Source organism: Phocoena phocoena, chromosome 7 (assembly GCF_963924675.1).
Source record: "Phocoena phocoena chromosome 7, mPhoPho1.1, whole genome shotgun sequence".
In the NCBI taxonomy this organism is placed as follows: Eukaryota; Metazoa; Chordata; class Mammalia; order Artiodactyla; family Phocoenidae; genus Phocoena; species Phocoena phocoena.
In genome coordinates, this window is record NC_089225.1 from 42,123,320 (window position 1) to 42,149,720 (window position 26,401).

At 37.9% G+C, this 26,401-nt stretch overlaps 1 protein-coding gene across 1 annotated transcript in view; it reads right to left on the reverse strand.

The window, feature by feature from the left end:
- CCDC148 (coiled-coil domain containing 148) overlaps nt 1-26,401 on the reverse strand; it is a 262,676-nt gene that overhangs the window by 129,246 nt on the left and 107,029 nt on the right. The window contains exons 7-9 of the mRNA XM_065880879.1: nt 24,836-24,931; nt 24,579-24,760; nt 389-527 (exon numbers count right to left, since the gene is read on the reverse strand). Coding sequence (XP_065736951.1) covers nt 389-527; nt 24,579-24,760; nt 24,836-24,931 — 417 coding nt within the window. The remainder of the gene's footprint in view (nt 1-388; nt 528-24,578; nt 24,761-24,835; nt 24,932-26,401) is intronic.

Sequence of the window (26,401 nt, forward strand, 5' to 3'; positions counted from 1 at the left end):
GACTGAGGTGTGGTAGGCTGTGTGAATGCAGGAGCAGTCACCCCATTTTCAGGCAAGACTCAAAGATGGCAGAACCTCTGAAATGCGCAGGTGAATGTACAGACACCTGGAGGTCAACACTAGCAGAGCAACCCAGGGGACCATGGTGAAGCTCTCTGTGGCAAGTAAGCCACAGAAGAGTGAATGTGGCTAGAGGGATCTCCCACCTTTTTATGTACCACACTGACCTGAAAAATGGTAGACTTTCAAACTATAACCCTATTATTTTCTAGAGTGCAGGAAAAAAATCATTTTAGAGCACCATTTAAAGTATATATATATATTTTGCTCAATAATTATCAATCATTAAAACAATTTAACTTGCCAGCATATAGGGTCCAGCACTCACCAAATCATGCCTCGATTTGTGAGGAAAATGTCTCTGTAACACGTCCAGATACAGAGTCCTTCTGCCACTGAGATCCCCAGGATACTGATCCACAAGAGCCTGGTAAAACCAGTGGTCTTCATCACTTAATTGGAAGTTTCTGGAAGAAATAAAAATGTCACAACACTTTAAGCAATCATGGAGTTTGAGGGACCTCAAACTGTTTAAGCTGTTAGTGAATGATAATGATTATATTAAATAAAGACTTTTTAAAAAATACATTAGCCAAATTAAATGTCTCCTATAGAAAAAGTTCTAAATTATAACACAATGGGTTCTTTCAATCCTTTATTTGGTCTTGCCATGAGTTTCAGGTATAATTTGAAGAAGTTTAACAATGAGACATAATATTTTTAAAATATTTATTCTATCTTGCCTATAACAATATTTTAAAAATTATGACCAATGAATGAAGTAATAAATTATTAACTCTACAGATTCAAAAGGAATTTTGCTAATTCAACAAACTTCCTGTTTCTAGACTGGAGGAAAACACAAATGTAGAGAGTCAAATAAACAATACACAAAGGAAACCAAGGCCTAAGGAAGGCACATATTAAGGTTGACTTTAAAAGTAAGTCTAGGGACTTCCCTTGTGGCACAATGGTTAAGAATCTGCCTGCCAATGCAGGGGACACAGGTTCAAGCCCTGGTCCAGGAAGATCCCACATGCTGTGGAGCAACTAAGCCCATGCACCACCACTACTGAGCCTGCGCTCTAGAGCCCATGAGCCGCAACTACTGAGCCCGCACACCACAACTACCGAAGCCGTGCACCTGCAGCCTGTGCTCCGCGACAAGAGAAGCCACCACAATGAGAAGCCTGTGCACCACAAGGAAGAGTAGCCCCCGCCTCACCACAACTAGAGAAAAGCCCACTCGCAGCAACAAAGACACAACGCAGCCAAAAAAAAAAAAGTAAGTCTAAAATTATCTTTTATTTTACCCGCTCAGCTTCTTGCTTTGTGGAGGTAAGACTAGATATTGGTAGTAAAAAGATAACCAGTGGCATTAAATTTCAGATCACTAAAGAAATCATTTGTAACAGGATCCCTTCAAGTCACCTTCCCAATAACATATCCATCATGCTCCAAAACACCTTTTTTAGTTCAGAACTTTCCGAGGTACTGGCCTGGTTTGTGTATTAGCAAAGCCCTATGCAAAGTAAAAAGGTTACAATATCAGCTTGAACTCTAGACTGAATTAATGTTTCTTTATTATTCTGAGTTTATTTGCATATCATCATTCCTGTTTAATAAGTTGGAATAATCAAATACAGATGCAATCAGAGGGAATATTATTAGCAACAAATATTTCTGTGATCCAAGATGGAGACTTGCTATTGTTTATTTCTATCATTGGCCTTCTACTTTAAAGTTAGTTGTGCAATTTAAAGAATTTTTACAGTATGTCCTCTATGCCCTTGAAAAATATTTGACAATTTAAAACAATAAAAACCTCTTTAAATCAGTGACACGAATGGGAATTCTACCATCCTCATCCAACTTACCCAGTTTCTATAAAGTATTTCATGATACTGATAAGTAGCAAGAAAGAAACAAAATTATTTTTCAAAGAAGATAACCTTCTCTAACAGCTCTATAATAGGAAGAAAAAGTGGGCTGGAAGTGTTCCATTAGGAAGAAGCAAACTCTACATTTCTTCTGTATGACATGATAATATATTGCAGAGAAAGAATTTGAGATTTCATTCACTGAACACATTGAGTGGGGTCTCTCTGAATCAGTTAAGCCAAAGGTTTCTGCAAATAAAGCATCTCAAATAGGAGTATTAAGCCTGGAGAAAGGATTGCCTGAGTGGTTTTGGCATTTAAAACACCCTCAAGTCTTCAGGGACAGTATCTCAGGTCCTCTCTCAAGGAACTCATTTCATTCATGATAACATAAATGCATTTTAATAGCAGAGTTAGCCACATTTCTACATGGCAAGCAATCAGAAAAAGGAATAGACCCAGAGTCGATGTCCTCATTAATGCTTTTAAACTGTTTCTGTAATCAAAAGGACCTGAATACAGTTTGAATTTCCATCTTTATTTGATTACAAGGATAGACGTGTAGGGGTGTATGTGCTGGGGAGGAGGAAGCGACAGAATCTAGGTCCAATAAGCTCTCTGTTCTTTTAAATTGTCATTTATCTATATAAAGGATGCTGTTGGTGCCAGGCTAGATCACCCTGATGAGCTAGAATTCCTATCTTCAAAATGCTGGTAATTCACAGATGTACCTTCCTCCTCTGAAGAACTGTCCTGGGCCAGATGGGAACTGCCTCACCCAGGAGGCTATTCTCCCACCACCTTTGGAAGCCAACCTCAACCAACGACTGGCTGACATGGGGGTACAGAAGGCCAGGCCACTTGCCTCAAGATGAGACCAACTCTGTGATGCCATTCGTGCTCCAGAGTTTCACCGTGGGAGCAAACTGTAACCTGTTTCCATTGAGATCTTCTGCCACAGACATCTTCCCCTCCTCCATCCTGCTTCCCTTACCATCCTTCTCCTGAGAGCACCGCCCAACAAATCACATGTTCTTACAATCCCTGTCTCAGATTTGCTTTTACAGAATTGACCTAAGATAATCTATGAGCAACCTTACCCATAATTGTCAAAAATTATTTAAATTCTTTGGCAAATGGAGAGGTACTTCTAAGCTAATTGTTTTGATGATCTCTCATACTGAATTGTGGTGTAAGATTGTGGCTATCCTCAAAGTGCAAATAGCAAACATTTACAAAAATGGTTTTTAAATAAAAGCACACATTAAGCAGTGTGCATTGCTATAAATAAACATAGCAGCAGAAGAATTTGTGGTACTCAGTACATTTTTATACATTGCATGAATGTATTAATTAGGTACCATTTTAGTGACAACATTAAAACCACTTAAACATATGAAGATAATATAACATTAAAACTACATATTTCAAACCAAGTATGATATGAACAATGATCACATCCATTTTGCTCCTATTGATTTTGGAAACCTCACATCTCAACAGCTTTTTCCAATTACCACAATTACACAAATTGTAAATCATTTTTCTATTAGATGTAGGATAAAAACGAAAAACATGCTTATAAGAAATGATAGGGCTTCCATGGTGGTGCAGTGGTTGAGAATGCAGGGGACACGGATTCAAGCCCTGGTCTGGGAAGATCCCATATGCCGCGGAGCAACTAAGCCCATGCGCCACAACTACTGAGCCTGCGCTCTAGAGCCCACAAGCCACAACTACTGAGCCCACGTGCCACAACTACTGAGGCCCGTGTGCCTAGAAGGCAGTGCTCCTCAACAAGAGAAGCCACTGCAATGAGAAGCCCGCGTACCACAACAAAGAGTAGCCGCTGCTCGCCGTAACTAGAGAGAAGCCTGCACGTAGTAATGAAGACCCAATGCAGCCAAAAATAAAAATAAATAAAATTATATTAAAAAAAAACTTTAAAAAAGGAAATGATAATATAAATACTCACAATATTATTATTTTAGAGTACTTATAGCAATTTCCAGAGCTGCTGGCTTAAATTTTGAAGCAAATATTCACATCAGCAACACTATTGGCAGAGTCATGCATCTCCATTAGGATGCTGTCTGTGAGGGAGAAAACTTCCACCACTATATATATATATATATATATATATATATATACTGAGTCTTCTGGGTAGTAAAAATCTAAGATGAATATTCAAACATGATAGCCTCTTCACAATAACAAAGTAGCCATTTCCTACTTGGCATCTAAGATAAAATCAAATTTAACGTATCTGAATTTCTAAATTCAAATCTGGACATTTATCTTTTCTAACCTTCATCTTTTCCTTGTAGAAAAAAATATCTATATAAAATAGCAAATTATCCTAAAATTTTGTACTTTAAAAAAATATCTTCAGACAAAAGATCTTTGGTAGGTCTGCAATTTCCATTTTTCTGTCCATCCAAATTTTCTAATTTAAAATGTTTCAGGAAATTTCAGCCTGCAGGAGGATGAGGTATTTATTGCTCAGTCCTTACCCTCCATCCCCCACTGCCAATTGAGGTCCACCAATATCATTTCATCGTGATTTCCCAGGATATGAGACAAAACAGGTAACTCAGAAAAGGAGGACAACAGGGCTGTGAGAATTCAACGAGACCAAGGCCAACTGTCTCCATAATTCTACCTGTTTGAATCGTTACAAAAATCCTAACCTGACTCACAATCAACTTAACTACCAGTTTTCTTCATAATCATGTTAAACCACTTTCCCAGGGTTCTGGTTCCGTGACATCAAAAGACATTTAGTGGGGTGGGGGCAGCCAGCCATGGCAAACAGCCCACGTAGGGCAACAGGTACCTTAACAGCAGGGACAAGTCTATGAGACTAAACACTGTGTATTCAAACTGGCTGAACTTGTCTTATATTTTCTCAGAGTGAAGGGGGCTTTCCAGCAAAATGGTAATTAGGGCCTCCTGATGCTAGCCGATGCAGTTACCAGCATCTGATGACTACCTTGACTGGCAAATGGCCATAGTGAATCTGGATGGAAGAAAAGCTCTTGTCTCTTCAAGTGTAATGCTATCAGCGGAGTGAGCCACTGGTGAAATAATGTGGATAATAGATGGTTCTGACACAATCTGCTTGTTTGGCAGCATTGGGTCTGACCCTCTAGAAAATATAACTTGACACCACTTTTCAAAGTTGTCTTTCCAAATCATACCCATCCAAACACTGAATCTAATCAGCCTGGTTCCTGAAACTGTCTCCCCAGCTATTCACCACCCCACCCCAGGCCTATTGTCCAAACACAAACCTTTGATTTTCAGCCTGGTTTACAGAGGGCCCCCTGGCCGCAGACTCATTTCTGACCAACAGAATCGGCTCCTTAGATGTTGTTTGGGTATGTACGTTGTCTTCCAGGAGATCATTCCCATTTAGCAGTCCTCACTCTCCTGGCTCCCCAGGCTCTGCCCAGTTTACCTACTCAGGTGGGAGTTGACAGCCAGAATAAAGTGGGCTCTTAGGAGTATGGTCAAAATCCACTGAATTGAAGAATCAACAACAACAAAAGTGGTCCAGAAGATAAAGCCAGAACTTGTACCAGCATCCAAAGCCACCTTCTTCTGAGGGGTGACAGGAAAGTGAAAATAGGACCCTCCAGAATTTCTTAGAGGAGAGTTTAGGAATGAGAATCTGGTCAGAAGAGGAGGCTAAGTGATTTATTTGGAAGCTGCAATTGCTATTTTCATAACAAGCACTCTGTATCTGCTTTTGTATCTGTTTTTACTTAGATACTGTTTAAAAGTAGTTTGCATGGAAAGCTGAATTTTTTACTTAGAATGTGTATTTTTTGGAGGTGGAGTAGCTGGGATGGTGACAATACACCTAAACCATCTTTTGTGCCTATCTCCATCCACCACTAGTTTTAAGAGGCAGTATAATTCCTAGTGGAAGTTTAGAAATAATATGATCAAGATAAAACAGCTTGTTAAAAGTAAAATGTAATGGCTCAGCCATCCCATATGCTAGGTTTTAAATAATTATATTCATCACCAGAACTGTAAGGAAAAGGTAATTGTAGCAGACATCACCTCTACTCTTGCTCCTGCTCACCATAATCCTAATTTTATTCAAGATTTACCACCTTCCTGCACAGGCCCCCCACTTCAGGGTGCGTGAGCCCCATTCCAGCCCCGGGAGTGAATCTTGACTGATCTTAAGCCATTCACAAACATCTGTTCTCAAGCTTTCCATTCCTCTTCCCAGTGTTTGATATAATCATGGACAAAAGGCCCAAAAGGCCACCGAAATGGGAGGAGAAGTCTTCTGGGGGCAAAGGTTTCCTAGCTCTTAAAACAAGTCACAAGGACGAAAAGGTCCCCTTCTGCTTCTGAGTGTGGCAGTGTGGAACTGCTCTAATTGTCTGGCAGAAAGTCATCTATCTACCCTGCAGGAAGGCAGGGCAAGAGAATGCAGAAAACTAGGCCTCACTGTGCTTGGACGTCTCTACCTCTATGCTTCGAATGAAATAAGAAGTCGCTTTATTATTTATGTTACTTTGACTTGGGTTGGGTATTCTCTTACTTTCAGCTAAAGATATCCTATTTGACAGCTGAATGGAAGAAAAATGACTTTTTTAAAAGTCATTTTTTTAAAAAAGTAGCATCCTAATATTGCTTTGGAAGGAATGTACTTCCTAATATTGTAGCATCCTAATATTGCTTTATGAAGGATGTAGAGATTCAAGAGATGCAGATCCAATGTGGCCGGTGACCAACATCTACAGTGACGCTCCTGAGCTGACTGGGAACAGAGAAGTGTTTAACACCAAAGGCCATTTTTAAGACAAAAAAAAAAAAAGAAAACCAAACAAAAACAGCTCAAACTCAAACAAACAGAATCGGTAAAGAAAAGATCATCCACAAACACATTATTTGCTCTAATTAAAAAAAAAATCCTATTGAGCCAAAATCTGCTTCCATGTACCATTTTACTCTTCACTTTTGGGGAGCAAGAATATTTTTAGGTGCAACAAAGTTGAAGTGAATAAAGTTACTTTATATGGATATTATTACTCAATTTTCCAGGTTCAAAAGCAAGAATAATAGAACTGGCTTACTTCTTTGGGATGGGATGAGGAAAAATTTAATTAACAATTATGAGGGCTTCTGAAATTTTAATTGCCACATAAAAACACTTATAATATCACCTCAAACCAACTACCAGTAATCATTAAGAAACTGTAAGACTGGAATATAAGAATGATGGTTCTTTTTCTTAGTTTGTTTTTTCTTAGACATTAACAATGTTCAACTTTATGTTCTTTTATAGGCACTAGTGTTGGAAATAAACACACGGCTGTGAGTGTGGTGATTATAATTTCCTACATTACTAGTTCTCCATAGTCTCAGTTTTAATGATACAGTTTCCTCAAAGGATTATATTCACCCACAGTTGGACTTCAAGGTATAAGGAGTAGGAAAAACTTGTTATTAATTATTGATTTGATATATAAAGTAAGGTATTATAATTTCTCTCATGTAAAAATTTGACAATCCTGTCTATAGAAATTTTAATCTTGTCTTTGCTTATAGTTACACAGATTTTATTATTTAAATAACAAATTCTATCTATATCATCCAGGTTTAAAAATAACATATATCAATTGTGCTGGACACAAATCTGTCAAGCTGCTATGTTTCCATTTTCTCCAATCTGATTTACTCAAGATTAATTTGATTTCATATCCAGCAAAAAACCAAAAACCTCTCATAAATAACTCTCACCCCATCCTGTAAAACCCTGATTTTTCAGTCTCCTGAAGTATTAAAAATGTATATTTATGCAACATTACACTGTATAGCTTCTATTTGAGGCAATTATATCAAGAAGGCAGTTGTGGGCTACAGTGATCCTAACAATAAAGCCTGCTGAACTAGAAATTTATGGCCACTATTCTTAGATATACTTTTCACAGACATTTAAACAAACATGACATATCAGTAAATACACAGACTGAGTTATTAATTAAGCAAAAGCAAAAATCTAAGACTAATTTTTGGGATATCCTGCAGAAATTGGACCCATTTTTTTTGCTTGATAAAATGTATTCCACCATAGTCAAGAGAATTTAAAACATACTTCATTCCCACAACAAACCCAGAGTAGGTTGAACAATCACCAAGTGTGGCTTTCAGTTCATGATCATAAAGTAATTAAGTATTTTCAATGATGTATTTATTTTAAGAGAAAGCTATGAAATACACATGACAAAAAAATAAAATCACAGTCTGCAATTATTACCTCCCCAGAAGAAATACAAATTCCCAGGTAAGGTTGGACAATCCATGTTGGAATATGCCAAGAGAAAACGGGAGTTGCAGTGATCAAGGACATTGCTTGAGGGGGTCATGTAAACAATGTGACTAAGTGAACACATTAGTGTTCAAATAATTATGCTCCTGTTTCTGAGCACTTCTCCCCTTATTAACCACCCTTGACATACAATCAGCCCAGATCAGAAATGTAGAACCTCAGACTGGACATGACCAGGCCCTGAATCTTTCCAAAAGTTCTGAGAATACAATCTCAGAGAAAAATGCCACCTGCTAATTAAAGTGTTTTAACTTCCTGTAACTTCATTAAGTAAGCAAATGTCAGTGGTTTATTATGCTCCTTTCCCCCTCCTTCTTCTATCTTTTATTCACCAAGCAAGAGTCACATATGTAAGCATATGTTTATTCAAATATTTTTTAAAGAAAGTCATGTGAGAGACATAGAAAACAGACTTATGGTTTCCAAAGGGGAAGGTGGGGAGAGGGATAAATTAGGACTATGGGATTAACAGATACACACTACTATATATAAAATAGACAATCAACAAGGATTTACTATACAGCACAGGGAACTATATTTGATATCTTGTGATAACTTAAAATGGAAAAGAATCAAGAAAAGAATATAGATATATGCATATATATGGATAAATGAATCACTTTGCTATATACCTAAAACTAACACAGTATTGTACATCAACTATACTTCAATTTAAAAAAAATAAAAGAAAGAAAATCATGTGAGGCCACTCACTGTTTCCTGAATGCTGGCTTCTAATGCTAGTTTTTATCTATTTCATCTTTTATCTTTTTGCCAATTCTGTTGGCAAAACTGACATAAGTACAGGGTCAGAGCTACGCTATATAAATACTGAAAAAGAGAGAGAAAGAGAATATGAACAAGGCACTGGTGATATTCACACATGATAGCCATAGCCAATACCTTGACCAACAAGTCCAAAAGATGAACCAAATGATAGCCTGTTGGTGAAAGTATAAATTGTTTCTACTTTCCTGGAAGGCAATATGACAATACTCTCAAAAGCCTTAGAATTTTTCATGCCCTTTGGCCAGCAATTCCATTTCTAGGAATTCATCTAAAAGGATTAACCGTGGGATTACTCAAAGTATGGTGACAAGGTTTTTTATTCCAAGGTTTTAAAACAAATATCAAAATATGTAATACGTACATATTTACCCCAAACCAGGAAATGGGTTAAATTTGTGTGGATGAATTATAACAATGTATCATAATACCATGCATGTAATAACAAATACGCTGTAAAGAATATTTAATACAGTGACTTAAAACATAGAAAAAGGTTAGTAAACATTTATAGAAAAAATGAATAATACTGGATCCAGTTCACAAACTGGAAAAACAATGGATAGTGTAGAGTATTTTTTCATTTTTATGAACAATATACATATATCTGAAATGTACAAAATGTTACCAGAGGATATCTCTGGTGTTAGAAACTTAGATAAGCTTTTAGTTTCTTCTCTTTGCTTGCCTCAACTTTTAAAAAAATTTCTCTAATAAATGTAAAGAGTTCTGTATTAAGAGAAAAAACAATAAGGGAAGTCCATAAGCTACTAACCAGTTAATTTGAAAGTTACTAATAATTAGGTAAATTGAAATAATTTAGATGAAACAGTACAACTTTGGGGTGTTAGCAATGTATACACAGAGGGACAAAATTGTTAAAAATCATTGTGGATTTTAGAGAGGGCAGACAGCAGAAGCAAGAATAACTACAATCCTGCAGCCTGTGGAACAAAAACCACATTCACAGAAAGATACACAAGATGAAAAGGCAGAGGGCTATGTACCAGATGAAGGAACAAGATAAAAACCCAAAAAACAACTAAATGAAGAGGAGATAGGCAACCTTCCAGAAAAAGAATTCAGAATAATGATAGTGAAGATGATTCAGGACCTCGGAAAAAGAATGAAGACAAAGATCTAGAACATGCAAGAAATGTTTAACAAAGACCTAGAAGAATTAAAGAACAAAGAAAAAGAGATGAACAATATGATAACTGAAATGAAAAACAGACTAGAAGGAATCAATAGCAGAATAACTGAGGCAGAAGAACAGATAAGTGACCGGGAAGACAGAATGGTGGAATTCACTGCTGCGGAACAGAATAAAGAAAAAAGAATGAAAAGAAATGAAGACAGCCTAAGAGACCTCTGGGACAACATTAAATGGAACAATATTTGCCTTATAGGGGTCCCAAAAGGAGAAGAGACAGAGAAAGGACCTGAGAAAATATTTGAAGAGATTATAGTCAAAAACTTCCCTAACATGGGAAAGGAAATAGCCACCCAAGTCCAGGAAGCGCTGAGAGTCCAATACAGGGGAAACCCAAGGAGAAACACGTTGAGACACATAGTAATAAAATGGGCAAAAATTAAAGACAAAGAAAAATTACTGAAAGCAGCAAGGGAAAAATGACAAATAACATACAAGGGAACTCCCATAAGGTTAACAGTTGATTTCTCAGCAGAAACTCTACAAGCCAGAAGGGAATGGCATGATATATTTAAAGTGATGAAAGGGAAGAAACTACAACCAGGATTACTCTACCGAGCAAGGATCTCATTCAGATTCGATGGAGACATCAAAATCTTTACAGGCCATCCCTCGTGCCGCAGTGGTTGAGAGTCTGCCTGCTGATGCGGGGGGCGCAGGTTGGTGCCCTGGTCTGGGGGGATCCCGCGTGCCGCGGAGTGGCTGGGCCCGTGAGCTGTGGCCACTGGGCCTGCGTGTCCAGAGCCTGTGCTCCGCGGCGGGAGAGGCCGCAGCACTGAGAAGCCCATGTACCGCAAAAAAAAAAAAAAAAAAAACTTTACAGACAAGCAAAAGCTAAGAAAATTCAGCAACACCAAACCAGCTCTACAACAAATGCTAAAGGAACTTCTCTAAGTGGGAAACACAAGAAAAGGACCTACAAAAACAAACCGAAAACAATTAAGAAAATGGTCATAGGAACACATATATCGATAATTACCTTAAATGTGAATGGATTAAATGCTACAACCAAAAGACACAGGCTCACTGAATGGATACAAAAACAAGACCCATATATATGCTGTCTACAAGAGATCCACTTCAGACCTAGGGACACATACAGACTGAAAGTGAGGGGATGGAAAAAGGTATTCCATGCAAATGGAAATCAAAAGAAAGCTGGAGTGGCAATACTCATAACAGAAAAAATAGACTTTAAAATAAAGAATGTTACAAGAAACAAGGACGGACACTACATAATGATCAAGGGATCAATCCAAAAAGAAGACATAACAATTATAAATATATATGCACCCAACATAGGAGCACCTCAATACATAAGGCAAATGCTAACAGCTATAAAAGAGGAAATAGACAGTAACACAATACTAGTGGGGGACTTTAACACCTCACTTACACCAATGGACAGATCATCCAAAATAAAAATAAATAAGGAAACAGAAGCTTTAAATAACACAACAGACCAGATAGATTTAATTGATATTATAGGACATTCCATCCCAAAACAGCAGATTACACTTTCTTCTCAAGTGTGCACGAAAAATTCTCCAGGATAGATCACATCTTGGGTCACAAATCAAGCCTCAGTAAACTTAAGAAAACTGAAATCATATCAAGCATCTTTTCTGACAACAACACTATGAGATTAGAAACAAATTAAAGGGAAAAAAACGTAAAAAACACAAACACATGGAGGCTAAACAATACGTTACTAAATAATCAAGAGATCACTGAAGAAATCAAAGAGGAAATCAAAAAATACCTAGAGACAAGTGACAATGAAAACATGATGATCCAAAACCTATGGGACGCAGCAAAAGCAGTTCTAAGAGAGAAGTTTATAGCAATACAAGCCTACCTCAAGAAACAAGAAAAATCACAAATAAATAGTGTAACCTTACACCTAAAAGGAACTAGAGAAAGAAGAACAAACAAAATGCAAAGTTAACAGAAGGAAAGAAATCATAAAGATCAGAGCAGAAATAAATGAAACAGAAACAAAGAAAACAATAGCAAAGATCAATAAAACTAAAAGCTGGTTCTTTGAGAAGATAAACAAAATTGATAAACCATTAGCCAGACTCATCAAGAAAAAGAGGGAGAGGACTCAAATCAATAAAATTAGGATGAAAGAGGAGAAGTTAAAACAGACACTGCAGAAATACAAAGCATTCTAAGAGACTACTATAAGCAACACTATGCCAATAAAATGGACAACTTGGAAGAAATGGACAAATTCTTAGAAGGGTGTAACATTCCAGACTGAACCAGGAAGAAATAGAAAATATGAACAGACCAATCACAAGTAATGAAATTGAAACTGTGATGAAAAATCTTCCAACAAACAAAAGTCCAGGACCAGATAGGTTCACAGGTGAATTCTATCAAACAATTAGAGAAGAGCTAACACCCATCCTCATCAAACTTTTCCAAAACATTGCAGAGGAAGGAACACTCCCAAACTCATTCTATGAGGCCACCATCACCCCGATACTAAAACCAGACAATGCTACTACAAAAAAAGAAAATTACAGACCAATATCACTGATGAATATAGATGCAAAAATCCTCAACAAAATACTAGCAAACAGAATCCAACAACACACTAAAAGAATCATACACCATGATCAAGTGGAATTTATCCCAGGGATGCAAAGATTGTTCAATATACGCAAATCGTCAATGTGTTACACCACATTAACAAATTGAAGAAGAAAAACCATGTGATCAACTCAACAGATGCAGAAAAAGCTTTTGACAAAATTCAACACCAATTTATGACAAAAACTCTCCAGAAAGTGGGCATAGAGGGAACCTACATCAACATAACAAAGGCCATATATAACAAACCCACAGCAAACATCATTCTCAATTGTGAAAAACTGAAAGCATTTCCTCTAAGATCAGGAACAAAACAAGAATGTCCACTCTCGCCACTATAATTCAACATAGTTTTGGAAGCCCTAGCCACGGCAATCAGAAAAGAAAAAGAAATAAAAAGAATACACATTGGAAAAGAAGAAGTAAAACTGTCACTGTTTGCAGATGACATGATACTATACATAGAGTATCCTAAAGGTGCCACCAGAAAACTACTAGCGCTAATTAATGAATGTGGTAAAGTTGCAGGATACAAAATTAATGCACAGAAATCTCTTGCATTCCTATGCACTAATAATGAAAAATCTGAAAAAGAAATTAAGGAAACACGCCCATTTACGACTGCAACATAAAGAATGAAACACCTAGGAATAAACCTACCTAGGGAGACAAAAGACCTGTATGCAGAAAACTATAAAACACTGATGAAAGAAATTAAAGATGATACAAAACAGATGGAGAGATATACCATGTACCTGGATTGGAAGAATCAATATTGTGAAAATGACTATACTACCCAAAGCAATCTACAGATTCAATGCAATCCCTATCAAATTACCAGTGGCGTTTTTACAGAACTAGAACAAAAACTCTTAAAATTTGTATGGAGACACAAAAGACCCCGAATAGCCAAAGCAGTCTTGAGGGAAAGAAACGGAGCTGGAGGAATCGGACTCCCTGACTTAAGACTATATTACAAAGCTACAGTAATCAAGACAATATGGTACTGGCAAAAAAACAGAAATATAGATCAATGGAACAGATTAGAAAGTCCAGAGGTAAACCCATGCACCTACGGTCAAGTAATCTATGACAAAGGAGGCAAGGATATACAATGGAGAAAAGACAGTCTCTTCAATAAGTGATGCTGGGAAAACTGGACCGCTACATTTAAAAGAATGAACTTAGAACACTTCCTAACACCATACACAAAAATAAACTCAAAATGGATTTGAGACCTAAATGTAAGACAGGACAGTATAAAACTCTTAGAGGAAAACATAGGAAGAACACTCTTTGACATAAATCACAGCAAGATCTTTTTTGATCCACCTCCTAGAGTAATGGAAATAAAAACAAAAATAAACAAATGGGACCTGATGAAACTTCAAAGCTTTTGCACAGCAAAGGAAACTACAAACAAGATGAAAAGACATCCCTCAGAATGGGAGAAAATATTTGAAAACGAATCAACAGACAAAGGATTAATCTCCAAAATATATAAACAGCTCATGCAACTCAATATTAAAAAAACAAACAACCCAATCCAAAAAGGGGCAGAAGACCTAAATAGATATTTCTCCAAAGAAGACATACAGATGGCCAAGAAGCACATGAAAAGCTGCTCAACATCACTAATTATTAGAGAAATGCAAATCAAAACTACAATGAGGTATCACCTCACACCAGTTAGAATAGGCATCATCAGAAAATCTACAAAGAACAAATGCTGGAGAGGAAACCCTCTTGCACTGCTGGTGGGAATGTAAACTGATACAGCCACTATGGAGAACAGTATGTAGGTTCCTTAGAAAACTACAAATAGAATTACCATATGACCCAGCAATCCCACTACTGGGCATATACCCAGAGAAAACCATAATTCAAAAAGACAGAGGCACCCCAATGTTCATTGCAGCACTATTTACAATAGCCTGGTCATGGAAGCAACCTAAATGCCCATCGCCAGACGAATGGTTAAGGAAGATGTGGTACAGATATACAATGAAATATTACTCAGCCATAAAAAGGAACAAAATTGAATCATTTGTAGAGATGTGGATGAATCTAGAGATGGTCATACAGAGTGAAGTCAGAAAGTGAACAACAAACATCGTGTATTAACGCATATATGTGGAACCTAGAAAAATGGTACAGGTGAACCAGTTTCCAGGGCAGAAATTGAGACAAAGATGTAAAGAGCAAATGTATGGACACCAAGCGGGGAAAGTGGCAGGGGGTGGGGGTGGTGGTGTGATGAATTGGGACATTGGGATTGACATATATACACTAATATGTATACAATGGATAACTAATAAGAACCTGCTGTATAAAAAAATAAATAAAATAAAATTCAAAAAACAATCATTGTGGATTTTCAATAGCATTCAGGATTTAGATCTCATAATTATTATTAGAATAATTATATAATTATAATTAGAATAATGGTTATGAATCAACACTATAAAATTTAATAACCTATCAAACAATAAAGTAGAAATTACTTGTTATCATTCTATAGCTTTTGCCACATATTGGCTTCAGATCTGATATAGCTGAATGGAGCATCAATTATGTCTCATCCATATGATTAACTCATCCAAATGTTAGAAAATTAAAGCCACAATCTCATCTGAGTGTAAAACAAGCAATTAAACTGTGTTCATGTTACTAATGAAATACAGCCCAAATAGAATCTAAATAGCTTCACAAACATACTGAATAAATAAATAGGTTCGACTGCAGCCAATTCTTAAAAAAATGTGTTAGTAAAAGACAATATCCTTTAAAGGTCTGTTGTCCAAGATAGAAGTTACTAGACACAAGTGTCTATTCGGCACTTGAAATGTGGCCAGTCCCAATTCAGGTGTGCTGTGGTGTGAAGTGCAAACCAGATTTCAAAGACTTTGTATGAAAAAAAAAAGTAATATATCTCATTAATAATTAAATGCTGATTTACATTGAAATTATATCTTGGCACTATTAAGTTAAAATATACTACCATAATACATTTTATCTTTTAAAATATTTTAATATGGCTACATAAAAATTTTAAATTATGAATGTGGCTCACATCCTACTTCTATTAAATAGCACTGCTCTAGTAGTCAACCCAATTTACCAACATCCTGGTGCATATACATGCTTGAAGTAGTGTGGTGTGAGGGAGAAGCTTTCTATTCAGATGAGCAGAAGAAACTCATTCCTGCTCAGCTATCTACTAGTTCAGAAATTTTGGGTAAATTGCTCATCTACAGCTGCAGCTGTAAAACAAATCTGTGAAATAGAGCTTTTGAAATGGGGTGTATTGAGGATTAAAATTACATGTACTTGTCATGTCATGTAACAGGCACTCAATAAATATCAATGGTTCCGTCTTCCCTCTTTATCTTAGATTTTTAAAAATCTGTATTTTTGCTTTATAAGATGGAAACAGTATGTATGGCAAAATTCTTTATAATGTTACTACCTGGGGACAGCTATTGTTATTGTTTATTTGGGTGGATAACCTCTCAGTCTTTTTTTTCTGTGGTTAAATGGATGTAACACTTTCAGAGGGAAAGGGAAAAAAAAAAAGAGAACCCATGTTATGCAAGCTATTTTGTGGCCTGATTTTTAATTGCACAGCAAATTATTGCAACTACCTGTGTCATTAAAATTCTTTAATATAATTCTTAATGACTGTGGTATTCCATTGTGTGGATATATCATAATTGATGAAGCTATTTGTTGGCTATTTCGTCATTTTGAAGATTTTGCTATCACTTAAAAAAGAAAAACAATATTGAACACCCTGAAGCCAACTATTTATTTCACTTCTGTGATTATTTCCTTTAAGATTATTTCTAAAGACACAAAGAGAATTTACACTTATAAAGATATTTGATGACCTATTGCCAGATTGTCTTCCAAAAGTGTTTATTGACTAGTCCTGTATAAAAATGCCCATTTCTTCCATATTTTTAAACTTGCATAAATTTCTTTTGTTTTGGGCTTCCCTGGTGGCGCAGTGGTTAAGAATCTGCCTGCCAATGCAAGGGACACGGGTTCGAGCCCTGGCCCGGGAAAATCCCACATGCTGCGGAGCAACTAAGCCCATGCACCGCAACTACTGAGCCTGCATTCTAGAGCCCGCAAGCCACAACTACTGAGCCCATGTGCCACAACTACTGAAGCCTGCGCGCCTAGAGCCCATGCACCACAACAAGAGAAGCCATGACAATGTGAAGCCCACGCACCCCCGCTCACCACAAGTAGAGAAAGCCCACGCACAGCAATGAAGACCCAACACAGCCAAAAATAAATAAATAAATAAATAAGAAAGATTCTTAAAAACTTCTTTTGTGTTTTACCATTTTATAGGTAAAAATCTGAGTATTTTAAAATTTTTCATTGTTTTGATGAGCAGAGAGGTTTCCAAAAATTTCTCTGTCATTTGTATTTAGAATTACCATCCAGAGTTCCATGGACTGCCATGAGGATATCAATTCACCTCCCAGCATCTGACCATAGAATCTTGCATCCCCACCTGTTACTGTAGTAGATGAACCATTCATGCTTATTCCTCCACTTGTGCACTAAATCTTGTTACTGGATTATTCTCATTGGCATCAAACATACTAATATTTGTCCCATTTTAAGCAAAACAAAAGACAAAACCGCAACATAAAAAGTCTGACTTTACATTCTACCTCTCCTTTGCAAGATAACGTCACAAAAGAGTTATCTATGCTCATTGCCTTCAACTGTTTCCTCTCATTCACTTGAACCCAACCCAGTTGTGCATCTGTTCCCACTTTTTCAGTGAAAATGGTCACCAAAGACCTCCATGTGGAGCCAGCAGTCAACCATCAGTCCTATTTTATTTGACCTAGCAACATTTACTCAGTGGATCGCCCCTCCTCCTCACGGTGCTGCCCACTCCCTCTTCCCTTACCTTCTGGGACAGCACACTCTTGCATTTCTTTGTATCTCACAGACCTTCCCTCAGTGTCCTTTGTTGGTTACCCTTCTTGCTGACAATGTAATGCCAGCAGACCCAAGTGAAACAGGAGGAAAGGGGGCAGGGCACAACCTTTAAAAGAATGACATCGCCTTTAAGGATATGACATAAACTGGTTAGAACCAACTAGGTCCAAGATGTTGGAAGATTTGACTCCCGGTAGACCATGAGCCTCATTATACACACATTGTAATGCATTAGCATATGCTAAATGACACACCCACAGGCACGATGACAGTTCTGAGGCTGACCATAAAAGGCCAAAAAGTGGGTGGTGGCCCAATTCCTGGAAATCCCTGCCCCTTCCCCAAAATAGTTGGAATAATCCTCCCACTTATTAGCCTATGAAATTACCCAGCCTATAAAAACTAACCATCCCATATTTTGGGGCTGCTCTCACCTTCTGGGACTGACAGCATTCTGTCTATGGAATGTGTAGCTCTCTAAATAAATTCACTTCTTACCTATCACTTTGCTTCTCCCTGAATTCCTCCTGCACTGAGACATAAAGACCCTGAGCTTCATTAAGTCCTGAGACCAGGTGTGCAATCTCAATTGAAAGACCGTGGGTTTGAGTCCCAGCCCCTGGATTCATGTCCCAATCCGAGTTTTGGCTGAGTGAAAGTCTCAGCCCAAGTGTTCAAGTCCCAGTCAGAGTTCTGGCTGTGTGCAAATCCTATCTGAGTTGTGCAGTTTCACAAGGAACTAGTCTTTGATCCTCTCCTTTGTCCCTTCACACTCTTTTGGTGATCACATCCAATTTCATGCTGGTGACTCACAAACATGTATCTCCAGCTCAGATTTCTCTCCTGAACTCCAAACTCATATAACTGACTGCCTTCATAAAGTCTGTATTTGGACATCTGATAGCATCAAATTCAACATGTCCAAACCTGAATGCCTGATTTCCCCCTCTGCTTTGCTTACAATCTTCCCCAACTCAGTTGATGGTAACTTCATCCTTCCAGTTGCTCAACCACAAAATTTTGGACTATTCTGTTGTTTTCTTTTTCTCACATACCTTATTTTAAGTCTGTCAGCAGATGCTGTTGGCTTTACCTTTAAAATGTGTCCAGAAGCTGACTATTTCACACCATCTCCACTTCCTGATGCAGGCCACCCTTATATCCCACCTGGGTTTAATAACTTTCTAAGGGTTCAGTCTTTTCTTGGCCCTCCTTTCCTCCATCTTAAACACAATAACTGCCAAAGTGATTCAGCTAAAACATAAGTTAGGTCTAGTTAGCACACTTCCTCACACTTCTGCTTCCAGTAGCTTCCCATATCACTCAGAGTAAAATCAGAAGTTTTATAAACGGCTACCAGGCTCTAAATGTCCCACCCTCACTCTTACTTCTTTGACCATACCTTCTACTCCTCTCCCCGTCTATCACTCTATTCCCGCCACACAAGCCTCTTGCCAGAAACATGCCCACCTCAGTAAACACTGGCTAGAACACTCATACCGCATATTTCTGCATGGCCAGCCCTCTCACCCCCTTCATGACTTTCCTTCACTGTCGCTTCCTCAACCAGGACTATCCCCAAACTTCTATTCAAATTTGCAACCTGTTGGGACTTCCCTGGTTAAGACTTCGCCTTCCAATGCGGGGGGTTGTGGGTTCCATCCCTGGTCGGTGTGCTAAGATCTCACAGGCCTGGTGGCCAAATAACCAAAGCATAAAACAGAAGCGGTATTGTAACAAATTCAATAAGGACTTTAAAAATGGTCCACATGCAAAAAGAATCAAAAAACACTGCAGTCTGTCCCCTCCCCCACAATCCCAGCAACTTCTCTTTTCCTCTAATCGCTATTGTTCCATAGCACTTATCACCTTCTAATATACTACCGTGGATAATTTACTTACCTAGGGTGTTTATAGTGCGTTGTGTGTCTCCAACCTGCCTCATGAGTACAGGGGTTTTTGTTTATTTTATGACAGTAATTGCTCAACAAATATTTGTGGAAAATATGAATGATAAGTCACTTCTTCCTCTCTTTTGTCCCTTTTCTCTTCTGGCTGTTCAATAATTAATTTTGCAAAGTGTTTTTATATGTTAGAGATTTTAATTTTTTGTGCCTGATATTTGCCAACGTTTCCTATTTGTCATTTGTTTTTTACCCTTATTTTTTTCCTTAAAAAATTCCTTGTTTTTAGAATAGACAGTATATTCACAGGCTTCAAAATTCAAAAGGTACAATAAAAGGGGGGAGTTACAATAAAAATTCTCCCTCACATTCCCCCCCACCCAGGCATCTAGCTTCCATTCCCAAAGGCAACAAACGTTATCAATTTCTGCATATTTTTTCAGACATATAAAAGCAAATATGTATATGTATGTGTTTTACTTTTTCCTGTTTTACACAATGTGTACTGTACATTGTATATAAGGCTTGCTTATTAACCTTATATCACACCTTAATCCTGACCCTTGGAAAGTGTTCCATATCAGTGAATGCTAAGTATTTACTTTTTTTTTTTTTTGGCCACACTACTTGCACAATCTTAGTTTCCCGACCAGGGATTGAACCCAGGCCCCCGGCACTGAAAGTGTGGAGCCCTAACCACTGCATCGCCAGGGAATTCCCTACATCATTTTTTGTTTTTAATCTGGAAAATAATACATTGTATGATTGTACAATGATCTACAAAACTAGTTCCTATTGACATTAAGATTGTTTCCTCAGTCTTCAGCTACTACAATGAATAACTAAAAATAAATCACTGTATATTCAAGTATACAGTTGACCTTTTGACAACATGGAAGAAGGGCAGGAAGGGGAGGGTTAGGGGCACTGACCCTCAGCACAGTCGAAAATCTGGGGACTATGAACTCTACAAATCCTTCTCAGTTTTCCCTCCCTTTGGTGGGACAGGATGGCTGGAGTTGGGTATTTCCGTCCCCAACATGGAAGGCTAGCGCTGCTGGACTTGTGTATTTTCCCGCCCCCAGGTAGGTTAGGTTCTGATAAAACTGTAGCAGTTTAGGCTCCAATAAAATAGCTTCTCCTGAGGGCAGCCTTTGTTAAGAACAGAATGCTCTGGAGTATTTCCAAACAGTTCATTTTCCCCTCCCTCGTGAGAGGCATGAGGGGATTTTTCTCAGATATTCACTGTGGGTACCTGGTAGAACTTCTTGAGGTAAAACTCACAAAAGTGTGCTGACATCCCCCTTAACTAAGGCCCCCTAGAGTTTTTAACTCTCAAAGTTGTCCACAACTCAGCTTCAAGCAATTCCTCAATTACAGTCCAGGTGTTCCTACCCCAACATTGGTTCCCCTGAAAGTTTCTGCTAAACCAGTTTCCTCTCAGGTAATTTGTGATTCTCTGTATCACCTGTGTCTCCAGCTCTGGGGGCAGTGGTTTGCCCTGTGACCTAACTTCTCTGAGGTAGTTAAGAAGAGTTGTTGATTTTCCAGTTTGTTCAGCTTTCTACTCCTCATTAGAGCAGAGTGGCAAATTCTAAGCTCCTTACTTCCTGGACAGAAAACTGGAAGTCCCTTTGATTCTTTAAAGATTTAATACTTGCCTGGGGAAACATCCTGTTATATTTTATTAAATGTTTATGTCATTGCATTTATTTAATTTTTTCTTTATGATTTTCACTGCAGGTAACGTGTTTTTAAAAGGCCTTCTCCACTCCAAGATTATTTAATACTTGTTTTTATTTTTATCTAATTCTTTTATGATTATTTTCTTCTTCACATTTTATGCACCTGGAGTTTACTGAGTCATAAGGAATAAGAGATCTAACCTAACTTTCTAATTCCCTGTTATTTAGTGCTGTCATATAAATAATCCCTCACAGTATAAAAATTTTACCTTTATAATAAATTAAATTATTATAGGTATTTTCTGTTTTCTGTATTTCTATTTTGTTCCATTGATCTGCTACAGACATATGAACTTCCTAATTTACTTTGATATTAAAATATATATTTATATTAGGCTGTGCAAGTTTTACCACTCCCCCACCCTAGTTATTCTTCATTTTGAAGAAGTTATTCTTCACTTTGGGTGATTTTACAAGCTTAATCTTCCTAATAAATTTTGGAATAATGTTGAACAATTCTTCAATTGCAATTGTACTAAATTGACAGATTAATTTCATGAGTCATGGATATTTTGAAACCAAATCAACTATTATATAAAATTAGGAATTTTATACTCAAACTGGTTTAAGACATTAATATGGACTAATTGCCCTTGAAAATTCAGCAGTGAGGTTGGCTTCCCATGAAGTTCAAACACAGTACCAGACCAGTTTCCCCATGATTGTCTGGGCCCTCTCCTCTCCTTGTGTGCTATTGTCCTTCATTCACAAGATGGCTGCCAGCAGCAACCACAGCCATGTACTTTCCTGGTAGATCCACAGGGAAGAAAATGCACTACTCCTCACAAGTATCTAACAAAAGTTCTGAGCTTTGCCTAGATTTGGACCACCCTGAGCTAATTGTTGTGACCGGGGGGAATGAAGTTATGGACTGGTGCACACTCCCAATCAGGGTCTACCTTTGGATCTGGGGTTGGAGTCATTCCAACCCAAACTGGCAAGCTGCTACAAAATAGGAGAAATTAAAATAAATATTGGGGATTAACCATGATGTCCACTGCCTTTAGCCCAATGAAAATTTCTCACAATTTAAAAATGTCCCCTAGATCTTTCAGCCTTCTTATGTTGTAGCAGTAGGCACCTGTTTAAAATATGCACACACTCACTTGTGCAGGTGTACACATATATGTATACAATCTATGTGAATTCTCACAAGGCCTAATAACTAAAACCAAAAGGGGAAATGGCCTTATCAAAATAATGGCAGATACTGGCAAATGAGAGTCCAGTAATATTACAATTGAATATATAATTCACTGGGCTAGTTAGAACAGTGCATTTACATGCCTTACTCCCCACTAGCCACAGATTTCTGATGCCCACCACCTCTATTTATTCAAAACAGCCCATTTAGGGACTTCCCTGGTGGCGCAGTGGTTAAGAATCTGCCTGCCAATGCAGGGGACACAGGTTCAATCCCTGGTCCGGGAAGATCCCACACGTCATGGAGCAACTAAGCCTGTGCACCACAACTACTGAGCCTGTGCTCTACAGCCCGTGAGCCACAACTACTGACCCTGCACTCTAGAGCCCATGAGTCACAACTACTGAGCCTGCACTCTAGAGTCTGCGAGTCACAACTACTGAGCCCACATGCCACAACTACTGAAGCCCATGCACTGAGAGCTGCAACGAGAAGCCACCACAATGAGAAGCCCGTGCACCACAACGAAGAGTAGCCACCACTCGCCACAACTAGAGAAAGCCCACATGCAGCAACGAAGACCCAATGCAGCCAAAAACTAAAATAAATTAATTTAAAATATATACATATATAAGAAATACTAATACTTGTCATATTCATCTTCTTTCATTTCAAAGGAAGAGCCTTTTACTTCTATTGCTAATTTACTATACATGTGTCCCTTCAATAGTTTTCCTTTCTTTTCAGGTATATATTCTTTGGGGAAATTTTTGAGGTCAATATAATAAAAAGCATATTTTGCTACAAAACGTTTCCCAGAAACTTCATATACAGAAAACTACATGAAGTAGACTATTGCTCTGACCCAGGGTGGCATTTGTGGGTTTGTTCATTAAATGAATTTTAATATAAAATTTACACTGGAGAAGATGGCCCTGCTGACACTGAATTTTAAGTCAGTTAACATTATAGTTGTCATTCAGAAGAGGACTGTCATTCTCAGGATACAATCGAAAGTGCATTTTCTTACTGCTATTTGCAGCAACAAGGATGGGACCTAGAGAATACCATACTAAGTCAATTAAATCAGACAGAGAAAGACAAATATTATATACTATCACTTATATGTGGAATCTAAAAAATAATGCAAATGAATCTATATACAAACAAGAAACAGACTCACAGACATACAACACAAACTTATGGTTACCAAAGGGGAAAGGGAGGGACAGGGAGGGAAAAATTAGGAGTTTGGGATTAACTCATATAAACTACTATACATAAAATAGATAAGCAACAAGGATTTACAGTATAGCACAGAGAACTATATTCAATATCTTGTAACAACCTATTATGGAAGATAATCTGAAAAAATATGTATATATATAACTGAGTTACTTTGCTGTATACATGAAAATAACACAATATTGTAAATGCACTTTTTTAAACTTCAATTTCTAAAAAAAAAATTTATAAAACATACTTTGTGTTCACTATAGGGCAAAATCACAGTAGATTACAAGTAACATAATTCCATGGGTATATTTTCCATTGTAATCAATTTTTAGTACTGATTTGTAAATTTCCACTGAAGAAGAGCTTCACATCTTGAAATAAATATTCATAGTTATCAAAAATTCATGTTTGAAAACTATTTCTTACCTGTATAGTAAAGAGATAAATAAGAGGGATATTTTCAACAAGTTTCAACCTTATAAAAATCTTTAAAACCATTATTTCAAGGAAATTACTTTGGAGAAAAAAAAACCTCTCTATTCAACAAACAGTAAATCTAAACATTTATTGATAGTCGTATTCCAGTCACAAAGTATCTATGAAAACAGTAAACAGGAAGTATAGTGACCCCTAAAAAAGTAAAAATTTGGTGGCAAAAATCTAGATAATTCAAGTAGTTTTATTACCTGCATATATCTTCTAACTGCATATCAAAATCTTGAAGTTTCTTTTGATATTTCTCTGTAAAGTTACAGAATTCATTAAGGATTGAAAACTTCAAGTCAGGGTATGGACATTCCAAAGTTTCTAATTCCACGGGCATTTCACTAAGCAGGTTACTTCTTTCTTCTGAAGAATGATCAAGTGTCTGAAAAAAAATTGTATGACTATTTTATTTAATGTAAATGACAAATCGATAAATTACTACCTATATCGCACTTACTTTCAAACTCCAGTCTGAAAGATAATTTTCTATTTTCTGTTGCTCTAGCCTAAGTCTTTCATAGACGGCTTTCAATTGTTTCTTCATGAAGTCAACCTATAGGACATTTAGAACAAGTGGTATGCAAATTACTGATTTATCCAATATTTATATTTAAAGTCACAGGAATTTTTCTCAAAAGCCATTAAATGATGACAAATTAGATAAGGGAAAGTTCCTTTGAGGACCCATGGAAGAGGGTACAAGAGATGCCATAGCCAAGCAGTGCCCATCAGACAAAGGAGCCTTAAAGGAGTTTCTAGACACATAACCCAAAAATGGGCTCAGTCATAGCCACTCTGCACTCACATTTGGATTTTGTTTGTGATGAAGCAGAAAGCTTTCCAGATTGCCTCTGCTTTAATCACCCACTCCTTTCCTTGCATCCTTGCCTCTAATCCCCAGTTGGACATGGATTTTTAATGTTTATTTTTAATTATTATTTATGAAAGCAATATGACAATACTACAGAATAACTGAAAAATAAAGTATGAAAAATCACCTAAAAGCCTACATCTAGTCAGGGAAGACAGTCTTAAACTCATAAAAAGTAAGTAAGAAAATATCAGGAAGAGGTAAGTGAGGTAAAAACTGGCTGAGGTAATAGGGAGTGACTGGGTCTTCTCTCATGCAGGTGGTCAGGACAGGGCTCTCGGAGGAGAGGACATTTAAGCTAAGACCTAAAAGACAAAAAGGGCCATGAGGAGGACAGAAGAAACAGTGCAAAGGCCTCAAGACAGGAAGGAGTCTGGCTTATGTGAGGAATAGGAAGAAGGCCAGCATCGGTGGGACAAGGTCTAGTAGGAAAAAGAGGGTGTCACGTAGGAGGTGAGACTAAAGGAGGCGGATAGGTAAATGTGCAGGGAGTGTTACCGTGTGTGCAGGGAGTGTTACCGTGTGCTCGACGTACAGCGAGGCCAAACAATACCAACATGTCAGAGTTTGGCGCAAAGAAAGGTTTATCGCAGGGCCATGCCACGCGACAGGTGGCTCGTGCCTTAAAAAAACCCAAACTCCCCGAAAGCTTTCAGCAAAGCCCTGTTAGAAGAACGGTGAGAGAGGGGTGTGGTTAGTTGTTGCAAACTTCTTGGTGTCAGATTCTTTGTTTTCTTTTTTTTTTTAGATCCTTTGTTCTTGAGGTCAGGTCATGGTCAGGTCATGATGTTCCTGTAAACCTCCACCAAAACAAAATGTTATTCTCTGTTCTACAGGAAAGGGCAAGGTCCCAAGGCTCAACTTTCGCCCTCCGAGGTCCAGGCCCAGGCTAAGAGGAGAGGGTCCCTGCGCGGCCAGTTACCAGACCCAGGAACGTTGGTCCAGCACCCAGTCTGGGTCCTCCAGCCAGTGCCCAGGCCCGGCTGAGGAGACAGATCTCAGTGGGCAGTGCCCTCAGCGCCGGGTCCCCAGACCCTGCCCAACCGACATCACTGAGCGAGCAAGACGCCCAGGGCCCAGCCTGCCCTCAGGTCGCCCAAACAGGGCCGGGACCCACGGACTGCGACGACGGAGACCGCTGCCGCCATTAGG